The 12,697-nt window shown below is 34.4% G+C and overlaps 2 protein-coding genes across 2 annotated transcripts; both read left to right on the top strand.

Annotated features, from left to right (window-relative positions):
* The first annotated feature begins 4,119 nt into the window (after nt 1-4,119).
* Nucleotides 4,120-9,242, top strand: LOC131595003 (methylthioribose-1-phosphate isomerase-like). Its single transcript, XM_058867217.1, has 9 exons — nt 4,120-4,330; nt 4,425-4,480; nt 6,101-6,259; nt 6,443-6,542; nt 6,665-6,804; nt 6,953-7,058; nt 8,178-8,316; nt 8,411-8,679; nt 8,771-9,242. The coding sequence occupies exons 1-9, from the start codon at nt 4,253-4,255 to the stop codon at nt 8,837-8,839; spliced, it is 1,116 nt and encodes a 371-aa protein (XP_058723200.1). The 5' UTR covers nt 4,120-4,252; the 3' UTR covers nt 8,840-9,242.
* A 2,628-nt stretch (nt 9,243-11,870) lies between these two features.
* On the top strand, nt 11,871-12,512 carry LOC131597556 (uncharacterized). Its single transcript, XM_058870246.1, has one exon. The coding sequence runs from the start codon at nt 11,871-11,873 to the stop codon at nt 12,510-12,512; it is 642 nt and encodes a 213-aa protein (XP_058726229.1).
* The last annotated feature ends 185 nt before the right edge of the window (nt 12,513-12,697 follow it).

Genomic DNA, 12,697 nt, shown 5'->3' with positions numbered 1-12,697 from the left:
ACTATATTATCAGTTCATAACGACAAAACATCATAAGCATATAATTCACCCAACTGCAATATATTCAGACTCTCGGAAATATTCACCAACAATACAAAATTTAATCAATCACATCACCGTGAAATAACATTGGAATTCTTCCAATCATGTTATAACAATATAAATGCAATGCATTGACACTATGCACGTGGTACCAATTTGTCATAGGATTAACCCATCTGACTGATCTAAACATCACCGAGATATGGCCCTGCCAGCACTAATTCCACACAGTGGGAATTATGTCATCACTGATCCAAAACATCACCGGAATTCAGCCGCCAAAAGATGATTATGAATGCATGCAAAATATAACATACTTACCATCATCACCGATTCGATGAACAATATCATCTTAGCACAACTCACTGTTATCATCACCAATTTAGTATGTACATGTCCCAACATCATTCAATAATCAATCATACATCATTCCAACAATCATCACAATCACAACACAATCATATCATGATCACATTATCACATTGTTACAATTCACAATACATGCACACAATTTATAATTTCACCAATATAATTAAATCAAAATTTTAAATAAAATCGAGCCTCTGCCTATTTCACCATTTTATCACATAAATTATTTAATTATCTTCATTGTGCTCAAAACGACACTTAAAACGGATACACGGTTTGAGAGTTACGAATTTTAGAAAATAATGTATTTTTCAAAAACACAAAAGCGGTAACTGGTTACTGCCTGACGGAGTAACCAAAAATTATATTCTTAACTGCGGTAACCGGTTACCTCAAACAGAGTAACCGATTACTTCCTCTCAGACATCCCAAAAACACAAAATGCAACAGAGGTAACCGGTTACCTCACCTCAAGTAACCAGTTATTTCACAACGAATAGGTCACCCTCGCCTACGTAACGTCAGGTAATCGGTTACCACCCTCAGGTAACCGGTTACCACGTACCTGCAACCTAAAAAATCACTTTTTGACAGCACTTTTCCATATCCAACTCAACCCAATTCGTGTCAAAACGATTATCACATTAAAACAGTACCAATTCACATATTATAGCACAATTCTAACATGTTTTAGGATTCATTTAACATCATACACAATCATCATCATCCAATTTCATCAAATCACCCAAAAGTTATGAAACTTCCCAAAACCCAATAATCCCAAAACCCCAAAACATATAACTGACATGAACAATACACAAAATCAGTCCTATCATCTCTAAACTAATAATATAAGCTAAAAGGATTATCTCCCCTTACCTTAGCAAAATTCTTGGATCTTCCTCTTTCTCTCTTCTTCAGCCTTTTCACGTACTTGCTCTTCTCCTCCTTTGGCTTTCTATTTCTCTTTTCACAATATTCTTCTATTTTATGAAAAATAGATTAATAGTTAGTAAGACCTATTCAATCAGCACCTCCCTTTTACTAACCACTATATAAAGCCCAATTACTTCCTTTCACAATTTCTCCACTTAATTCACCAAATAATCAATTAATTCCAAATAATTAATTTAAATTCCAATTAAATTATGAAATTATGGGGTGTTATACCTATTTCTTCTTTAGACGCTTGAGACTTCTGAAGCAGTAGCTTGTTGACACAGGAGATCCTATTATGGTTAACATTCAGCATTCCATAAAACTACTGATGGTTCTTCAGAAGTGAAGCGAATAGTCTTTCTGACTATAACATATCTGATGATTCTTTAGACAATAGTCCTAAATCATACAGAGCTTCTGATTTGCACACTCAAGAAAACATTAGAAATAAAATTGTTTACATATAAAATATATGTGTTGTTATTATCAAAACTCAGAGATAAAGTGTAGAACCAAATCTTGTTCAAACAATATCCAACTTTAAAGCCATAGTCCCCCCTTTTCCCCACCTTCATTCAATGGAAGGTGACGCAGTCGGAAGCCCTAAAGGAATAGTAACCGCTAAACCTAGAATGAAAACAGGGTTGCAAGCGCAAAATTTGTAGATAAGCTCTGGAGTCCACCAGAAATAAAGAAAATTTTAGATTCTATTATTATAAAAGAGATAAACCTTATGACCATGCCAAAGGTCTTTAAATACATAAAACAAAGAAACCCTATTGGGCCTTTAATCCAAAACAGAATTAAATAAAACAAATAAAATAGAAATTGCTTAAACATTAAAACTAAAATTGTTTAAATATTAAAGTGATTTCTGACGTGCGATTTCTTCTTCGATACGCGCAATCCTCCTACATCAGAAGCACTCCATTACAATCAAAATATTATCTATTATCGGTCTCCCTTTCTCAAAAGCACTTTGCTCCTCATCGATGATCACACACAATAAAGTTTTCAGCCTATTAACTATCGTCTTAGTCACAAGTTTCATTACCACATTGCAAAAACTAATGTAATATATCAAATAATTCAAATATTTTATCTTCATTTTCAATACAAATTCAATTTATGTAATATAAATAGTTTAACATAATAAATTATTGATTTATCTTACCCCACCCCTTGGTTCTCTCTTGCACCATGCGAACTCTCTAAAATACCCCTGCTTTCGTAGATGTACCTCCGGAAACACCTTTTTTTTGTTTAAAGTTGTTTTGTTCTGTAGGTGCATCTACAAAAGCATTAGATGTTAAAGTGAAGCCAGACTCTTCTCCTCCCTCATTCCGAACACTTTAATTTTCAAACTCCAACTCTCTCTCAACCTCAAAAATCTAACTTCCACCAAACTTCATTGTTTCTCTCTTAATTCGGCAGTGAGCATCAACATGAAAGATCAACACATTCCGAGTCGTTCAAAACTCAATTTAGTCGGTAAGTTTTCGAGTTTTTGAGTTATTTTCGAGTATTTCCCGTAATAGAGTTAGGATACAAGTAAAGTTTTAAAACTCATTCCGACTCGTTCAAAACTCAATTTAATCGTTAGGTATTGTTTGTTGAGTTTTGCATTGTTTTGAACAGTACATATGCCATTGATGAGGTTTGGAAGTTGCAGAACGTTCCGTAGATGCATCTGCGGAACAAGTAAACGTAATGAGTTCTGGATGCTTCCGTATCTGTATCTACGCAAGAAAGAAAAATCAGTTTTTTTTTGTTTTTCCTATTTCCTTTTTTGTTTTTCCTTTTTCCTATTGTTTTTATAATTTAATTTTATCTAATTCGGCTTTATTTGTAATACGCATACATTATGACCGATCAATCATACCGCATTATAACTAGGAGGATTGCACAACATGCATCCGTGCGACATGCACGGATGCAGATAGTCGCACAGGTGACAGATGGCACCTCCATTCAATGTGTTGTATGATGAAAATAGATTCAGTGCAGACCAACTACAAAGTTTTACTAATAATTTATGCTACACGTAATTTAAGACAAGTAAAATTTTATAGTTGTTCTGCACTGAATCTATTTTCATCATACAACACATGGTAATGTGTTGGTCGACTATGCTCCGGGAGAGTTCAATTATCATATAACTACTAGACTCATCAGGCTCAGTTTGACCACACTTTTGATGTATGTATTTTTATTAGATTGATGTACTTTTATTTTGATTATGTTTGACACTATTTGAAAGATTTATTCAGTGTTTTCTTTTTGTGTATTATATATACTATTGCCTTTACATTACACTACTATGATGTACTATAGTTTGACACTATTTGAAAGTTTTTAAAATATAAGAGAATATTCTGTAGGTACATTTACGGAACACTTTGTTTTTAACACGTTCCGTAGATACATCTACGGAAGATTTACTGAAATAAAATAATTTAAATTTTCTCAACGTTCACTACGTTTTTATGCTTTCATAGATGTACCTACGAAAAAAATCAAATTGCTTTTTAAAAAACTACTTTCGAATGTGCATCTACAAAAGCATGGAGCATAATTAGAAATTCGTCAAGTGACGCAGAGAATCAAGAGATGTAATGAGATATCCTCTGAATTATATGTTGATAAATATAAGAATTAAAAAATTATAAATACAATAAATAATTTTTATGTTATTTTATATTATTCTGAAAATATTCTCACGCTACCCCGGGATAAGGAATTAAAAATTGCATTCAAACCATAAAAGAAAAAAAAAAACATGATTGCAGCATCATATGATATAGCAAGAACGAACGCCACTCTCAGTGGAGACATTGACATCCAATTGACAAACCGAGAGTTCTGAACCAAACCCTAAAAACAATACTCAATTTCTCTATCAATGGCATCCGATTCCACCAACACCAACACGCTCCTTGCCATTTGCTACGACCGCGGTTCTCTTCAGCTTCTCGATCAGGTCCTCATTTAAATCTTCACTTCAGATTCTCGCATTCAATTTTATTCTTTTTTTGTTCTTTCAATTTTTGCTTATGATAGTTGTTATTGTGCAGAGGAAGCTTCCTTTAGAAAGTGTTTACTTGGAAATTCGGGATTCAAACGATGGCTGGTAACGTATTTCAGTTGAAATTCTCTCAGTACTAGTTTTTTTTAGACACTGACACGTCGACATCAGCAGTAATTTGGAAGAATAAATAAATTAAAATCACAAGTGTCGGTTTCAGTGACGATTTTGGACACGGACACATACAGACACACATTTTTCCAGAGGTGTTTGAAATTTTTTTAAATTATGCTTTGTGTAAACTCTTTAACTTGGATATTGATGATATGTAAAGTTATAACAAGGAGTTATAATTTGATTGTTGCATTTACATGTATACTAGTTCTGAATTCTGAATATGCTATGACCAAAAAGGTTTTAAATAGGGGTTACATTAATGGTTGCTTAGTGGTTATTGATACTGTTGAGTTGAGAACCGGGGTCTAATGAGGCGGATGCAGCCTCAGCTGTGGCTGAGTTGTGGTTTTGCAACATAAAAATCTGTTGTTGTGTTGGGGTTTGGACAGTGCCGGCCTTTATTTAAAATTATAATAGCCAAACCTGTCTTCGTGTTTTTCGCGGCCTTGTGTTTCATTGGGAGTCAAGCTGCCGGATACAATTTGCTGCAAACACCATAAAAAAACATTAATAGAATCATTAAGTGTTGGGGTAGCACCTATAGTAGAAAAGATGGTAGAAAATAGATTTAGGTGGTTTGGGCATGTAGAGAGAAGGCATGTAGATTCTCCGGTAAGGAAGGTACATCAGATGGAGAGAAGTCAAACAACTTGAGGTAGAGGAAGACTTAGAACAACTATAAGAGAAGTTATTTTGGAAGATCTCGAAATTAATAATTTGGGTAGAAGCGAATCAAGATCCTCTCCATTTATTCCTTCTCCATTTTGTCCATTATCAAAGTTTTGGGAATATAAATGTAATAATATGATATTTGATGGACCTATTTAATTTTTATACACTAAAAATGTCTCCAAAACTATAGTAATGGAGAGGGAAAATGGAGAAAGAAAATGGAGAGGATCTTGACTCGGTAGAAGCATGGTTCTGGATAGAATATTATGACGGAAGTTGATTCATGTAGCCGACTCCACTTAGTGGGTTAAGGCTGGGTTGTTGTTTTTGTAGAATCATAAAGTTACTATGAGTTTCTTAATAAATTAAGTTTTTGTATAAGATAACATTTGTTTTTACTTTATCATTTTTTCTAGTCTCCATTAATTAAACATCTATAAATATTAACGACTTTTTTATAAATGAGAACCATGATTTATTTTATTTGGGAAGCTCTAATAAGCTAATCGTAATTGAGAACCATGATTTATTTTAATTGAGAACCATGATTTATTTTAATTGAGAACCATGATTTATAGATGATAATTTTCTTAAATGGTTAATCGTAATTTGTTATTATATTTCTATCAAGGTTTTAAATTGCAATTGTAAATTTTAAGCATTTAATCATGATGCACATTTGTCCGCCATTGCAACCAGATAGTTTATGGCTGCATTACACTGCATTATGTGATGTAGTTTGCAATTTCAAATCCCGGTCGCCGAAGTAACAATGGACATGGAAAGAAAAGAACATTTATTGAATCTGAATTATTATCTGTTTTACATTTTCAATATGTGTATCCCAACATCTATTATATCTTACGACTTTCTTAGGAATGCTATACGAGATATGGTGGTCCGAGGAGCACCTGCTATTGCTATTGCCGCGGCTCTTTCTCTTGCTGTGGAGGTATCCTATTTGGATGATTTCAATGGATCTACTGATGACGCTGTATACTTCCTGCAGAAGAAGTTGGACTATCTTGTCTCGAGGTATGTTCTCGATTAACCGTGTTTCCAAGACAACAATCTACTTGTTGTGAATGATCTTAGTCATGCCATTCTTGATAAATAAATAGCATTTAGCATGTTGTAGTGTCTCCTTAGCAGTTGAGGTTGTTGTCAAGAAGTTTCGAAGCATGACTTTTTGTTTCATTTCCTTCCTTCTTGCTTCAGTCGGCCAACCGCGGTTAACTTATCGGATGCTGCGACAAAGCTCAAAGAAATCACATTGAAGGCTGCTGCTACAACTTCAGAGGCTAAGGGTGTTTTTCAGGTACTTCTAAGATTTTATAATGATGAATTCTTTCATAAAAAAAAGGAAGTTATAGTTTGTACCTTTTTACTCTTACTTTGGATTTGGCCATTCGAAACTTATTCTATTGAATTATTTTTCAGGCTTATGTAGAAGCTTCTGAAATAATGCTTGAGGACGATGTTGCGTCGAACAAAGCAATTGGGACTTATGGAGCTAAATTTATTCAAAACCATACAGAGAAACAAAAGCTTTCTGTTTTGACCCATTGCAACACTGGAAGGTATCTGCTACAGTTCCATCACTTATAATAATAAAATAATAAGTATAAACATAAATATCTTTTGATTTTTCATTTGTTTGACAAAGAGAGAATGTGTCTATGCATGGAAGGTTCTCACAGGCAATTGTGTGTTTCATTTGTTACTCAGTTTAGCCACAGCTGGATATGGTACTGCTCTTGGTGTTATCCGTGCACTTAACAGTGGAGGAGTTTTAGAAAGGGCTTATTGTACGGAAACACGCCCATTCAATCAAGTGAGTTCATTTCTTCCAAATATAATTATTATCGGATCTCTTTTGAGAGAAGATGCACGCTTAAAGTTACCTTTCATCAAGATGTTCTGTTAGAGTTGGTTTATTTTGCAACTTGCTATCTTGGATTAAAGCATGGCATGAGGCAGAACTGAAATGTAATAACATGCTTATATTTTGTTTTATGTTCCATCTTCTAATTTCAAAGTTTAAAACATGAAATGCATTTCTTAACAAGAACACTCAAATTTCAGATATACATCAATTTGTATCATGGTGATGGACATACTTTATCTTGTTATTCATGTTTGATGTCTGCCTAGTAGTTCATTTAAAACATAATAGGTAAGAAAATTATTTGAATTACCGTGGAAAATAGGCTTAACTGGTTTGGACATGTAGAGAAAAGATCTCTAGATTCTGTTGTAAGGAGAGTAGATCAGATCAAGAGGTGTCAAACAACTTAAGGTACAGGAAGACCTATAAAAACTATAAGAGAAACTATTAAGAAAGATCTCAACATTAACTAATTGGATAGAAACATGGTCTTGGATAGAACATTATGGCGTAATTTGATCCATGGAACCGACCCCACTTAGTGAGATAAGGCTTGGTTGTTGTTGTTGTTGCTCAAACTAAATTTTGTTAAGAATTATGCTAGCTAGCAGCACACTCACTTTTTTTCAACACACACTCTTTTATGGGTTTGAAATTCATATGGTCCACTAAATTTATATGGGCCTACATGATTTAATGGAATCCATTTGAATTTTAACGAATAGAGGAGAAGAGTTTGTTCCTAACACTTCTCTTTCATTCATTGAGTCAGGGATTGTCTGCTGGCAGTCATCATGCATATTACAGCTCTTGTATTTTTAACATTTTTTCCTGCTGGTTAGATGGAATTGTTTAGCTGAAACCTGAAATGTTTTTGAGAACACATCTCTTTAATATAGGTTTTTTGCCTGCATGCATTTGAAGTAGTTTTGAGACATTTCTTGAATGAAGGATTTTGCCTGCATATATGTTGAGAATCACTTCTCCACCAACTGTTTCCCTACGAAACTAACAGATTAAAATGATTGGGAGTTGATTCTGACAAATCATAATTCTCAATTGCAGGGTTCCAGACTTACTGCCTATGAGTTGGTACATGAAAAAATACCAGCAACTCTCATAGCAGATTCTGCTGCAGCTGCACTAATGCAAGCAGGACGTGTGGATGCTGTTGTTGTTGGCGCAGATCGTGTTGCCTCTAATGGTACTTTGTGTTGCAACAAAATTAAACTAAATTGTGTGTCTTCTAACCCAAGAAAGCTATCAGCAGATTTACTTTCTCTTAAACGACATTACAGGTGACACAGCGAACAAAATCGGAACTTATAGTGTTGCCTTATGTGCCAAGTTTCATAATGTACCTTTTTATGTTGCTGCACCCTTGACTTCCATTGATCTATCACTTTCTTCCGGGCAACAAATTGTCATTGAGGAGAGATCTCCCAAGGAGTTGTTAAATTCACGCGGAGGACTCGGAGAGCAAGTTGCTGCCTCAGGAATATCAGTGTGGAATCCGGCATTTGATGTCACACCTGCTCATCTAATTTCTGGGATCATCACTGAGAAGGTATGTCTTACCTCTCTCTCTTGCATGTTTTTTATTGGTTTCATTATCACTTTGCTCTCTGAACAATGACCATTTTATGTTCTCTGAGCAGGGTGTCATTACAAAGACTACCGCTGGTGATGCTTTTGACATAAACGCTTTCGTGCAGAAAACAGGTTAAGGGTGGAATGTATTCAATACAAATGATCTATGTTGTGAAATGAAATGTATTTAATCAATTGTAGATTTGAGTTGTGTGTTTTAGAGGGGATTTGTAGATCAGCTCTTTCAATGTAAGTGTGCGAAAGAAGAAACGGGAACCTGGCTAATAAACAAGTCAAAGAAATTGGTGGCGACCATGACTTTGGCAGATAAAACTGGAGTAAATTCTCGGTTAATGCAAGACATGGGTTTTTCCGTTTTGTTTTTGACAACACAAGACATGGTTGTATAAGATATAATAAGGTTCTAAACTATGTAATGCTTCATTTGACATCTAATAAGATTATCATACTGTCTGGTTCTAAACTATGTAATACTTCATTTGACATCTAATAAGATTGTTATACTGTAGTGTTCTTATACATTGGACTACTTTGAGAATAGTACAGCCATGCATTCAAGGTTAATAAAGTAAAGTGTGATACAAGTAAAATATGATACAGTGAAATGAAATGGCTAGTTTTTCTTTTATGTTAAAAAATAATTTTGAGCGGAAGTCATTAATATAGCATGCTACGTTTGAATCTTGATTAAATCATATATATATATATATATATATATATATATATATATATATATATATATATATATATATATATATATATATATATATATATATATATATATATATATATATCTTTACATATTTTAAGGCTGACTTTGTTTGCGAGTTTGAGGGGAGGTGAGGGGAAAGATTTCCGAAAACGAAAATTAAAAAAAAAGATAGAAAGTTATATGATATTTATTAAAAAAATGATTTTGTTTAAAATGATAAAATAATCATATTATTAATATATTTTTAATTTTTAAATATTATGATAACTTAAAAAATATTTAAAAAATTTATGTAGACCCTTCAAAACTATCTATCAATATAATTTTTGAGTTCCTCCACATTATGGAGTTTTTGGTGTAATAAATAAAATTAAACCCTCCAACAACCTATATCCAAAATATTTTTATTATTTTCACTAAATATAAAAAAGCAAATAAATCATAACAAAGCAAGTTAAAAGAGTTATGAATCAAAATCAATTAACGACATACTTTTAGAAATGTAATAAAAATTGGATTGATCAGATCGACGTTTCATGTGGATAGAGGCGTTGGACCACATTTTCTATATCAAAATAATTTAATTACTATATTATAGTGAAAATGTGTTCCTCCATATAAAAATTAAATTTTTGTGGATAGAGGCGTTGAATATATTTCTAACTTCAATAATTTAATTTTATTGTGAAAACAAGCCGATCCAATAGCTCAATATTTTTTAAATCAAAAAAATTATACTAATAATAAAAAAAAAATACAAAGGACACAAGAGGGGACCAAGCCAAAACGTCTTAAGAACAAAACCTAAGTTTAGGGGTACCTGCATTATCTAACAAGTAGTCTAACAAGTAATCCAAGATAATATCTTTATGAACAAAATTAAATCAAGTGAAGCTTTTGTCATTAAAATCGATATTTGATTATCCAAGGCACATAAGCCAATCGGTATTTGATTGGCCTTTCTAAAGATATGCGTGATCATAAAATCAATTCTAAGAGTATACGCCTAACACGTAAGCCAACAATATTTGATTATCCAAGACACTAAATGAACATTCGCGAAAGCCTTCATAACCAACATACAGTCCGTTTTCAACCACAACTTAGACCAATTTAATTTCTTGGCCTTCTCAAGAGCTATAATAGCCACCATGAACTCAGCAACAACCAGAGTTCCAGTACCTAAAAACGCACTAAAGCTAAGCAAATGGTTAGCATTATCATCCCTGAAAAGACCACAACTTAGACCAATTTAATTTCTTGGCCTTCTCAAGAGCTATAATAGCCACCATGAACTCAGCAACAACCAGAGTTCTAGTACCTAAAAACGCACTAAAGCTAAGCAAATGGTTAGCATTATCATCCCTGAAAAGACCACAACTTAGACCAATTTAATTTCTTGGCCTGCTCAAGAGCTATAATAGCCACCATGAACTCAGCAACAACCAGAGTTCCAGTACCTAAAAACGCATTAAAGCTAAGCAAATGGTTAGCATTATCATCCCTGAAAAGACCACCGCAAGCAGCCAACAACGAAGAACCAGAAGTAACTCCATCAATGTTGCAACTGATCCAACCTCGAGCTGGCGGACACCAAACGATTTCAATAGTGGATAGTTGCTTACGAGGGTGAATGCAAATGTCAAAGGCTTTAAGCATTGGGAAGCTACCCAATGAATCATTAGGCTTCTTTGAAGTTAGGTTTCCAACCATTTTGGCTCTAGCAGCAATATTTGAGATGCAGTTTTTCCAATGAGTAACTTTGTTGTCGAATTTGAAATTGTTTCCGGCCTGCTAGATTTGGCAAAAAGAGAAAACAATGCTTGCTTTGATAACTGCTAAGGCCTACAGATTCCAAAATTCATTCAAAATCTTATGACAGTCCGACATTTTGTTGGTTGAGTAAGGCAATTGGAATTTCTCACATAACCAATTCTATGTTGTACCAGCAGTCTACAATTCTAGAATTGAGGCTAGAGTGATACTTTTTCGAAATTTTGTATTTGAAAGCAAGAGTTTCACCATTCCAATTATCCAACCAAAAGTTAATTCTTCTGCCATTTCCAATAATCCAAATACTATTGTCCATCTCTTTGCCGTACACATTCTTGAAGCCTTTCCATAATGAGAATTCGATGGAATAATTGATAAGCTTATTGTTTTCTTTTCACTCTAGCAGCTAGAAGAGTCACATTGGTGGAGAGATTTAATAGTCTCGGATAATTATGAGAAGCTTCTTTTCGATCACTTTACGAGTGCTATTAAATGTAATGTTGGGAATGGATTCTCTACTCCGTTGTGGTTTGCTTCTTGGGCGGGTCAAAAATCCTTCATGGAATTATTTCCTAATTTATTCTCTCTAGCTGGAAATTTTTTGGATTCTATTAATCTTGCAGGGGCGTTTGTTGAAGGAGTTTGGAGTTGGAGAAGGGAGTATGGCGGCTGAGTTGGCAGCGGATCTGCTTCAGAATGCCTCGTTCAGTCGTGTGGCAGCGCTGGAAGCCACCGAAGCAGGCCTGGCTGCTGTCGACGGTGGTGCTGGGACTGCATCTGTTCCGATTCAGCAGCTGGCAGCTGAGTTGCAGTCGTTGTTGGCAGCTCTTAATCCTGTTCTGATCAAGGATAATACTGAGGACAACTTCTCTTGGGCGAAGTCTTCTAGTGGGAGCTTTACCGTTAAATCGTGCTATGAGTTTTTTAAGAAGTTTCTTTCCGGTCAACCTATGGAAAGTGATAAGGTTAAGGCCTTAAACTTTCTATGGAAATTCAAAGTTCCTCCAAAGATTCTTTGTTTTGCTTGGAGGTTTTTATTAAATAGATTGGCCACTAGAGATCAATTGGTGAGAAGAGGTGTGTTGGAGGAAGGAATTGATTCTAGCTGTGCCTTATGCGGCTTCGGTGAGGAATCTTTATCTCATCTTTTCTTTTTGTGTAAGGTTTCCGTTCGCATTTGGAGAAGGGTGTTTATGTGGCTTGATTTATCCGGACTTTTGTCCTTTGAAGAGTTTGGGGATTTCTTCTATAATTTCCGGAAAATTCCTTGCCTTAATAAGTGTATGATTGTGGGTACCGTTTGACTTGCTACGGTTTGGTCGATTTGGCTAAAGCGTAATGCGGTGATCTTTGAGAAGGAAGTTTTTAGCTTCTTTCCATGAGAGTTAATCTTTGTAATTTTTATCTTTGGAATACTCTACCTCTTCTTTATTTTGAGAGGTAGTTGTTCTCTTTCTTGTATCGGGTCGGAGCATCTCTTTTGCTCCCG

Source organism: Vicia villosa, linkage group LG4 (assembly GCF_029867415.1).
Source record: "Vicia villosa cultivar HV-30 ecotype Madison, WI linkage group LG4, Vvil1.0, whole genome shotgun sequence".
NCBI lineage: Eukaryota > Viridiplantae > Streptophyta > Magnoliopsida > Fabales > Fabaceae > Vicia > Vicia villosa.
This window is presented reverse-complemented; position numbering and strand designations above follow the sequence as displayed.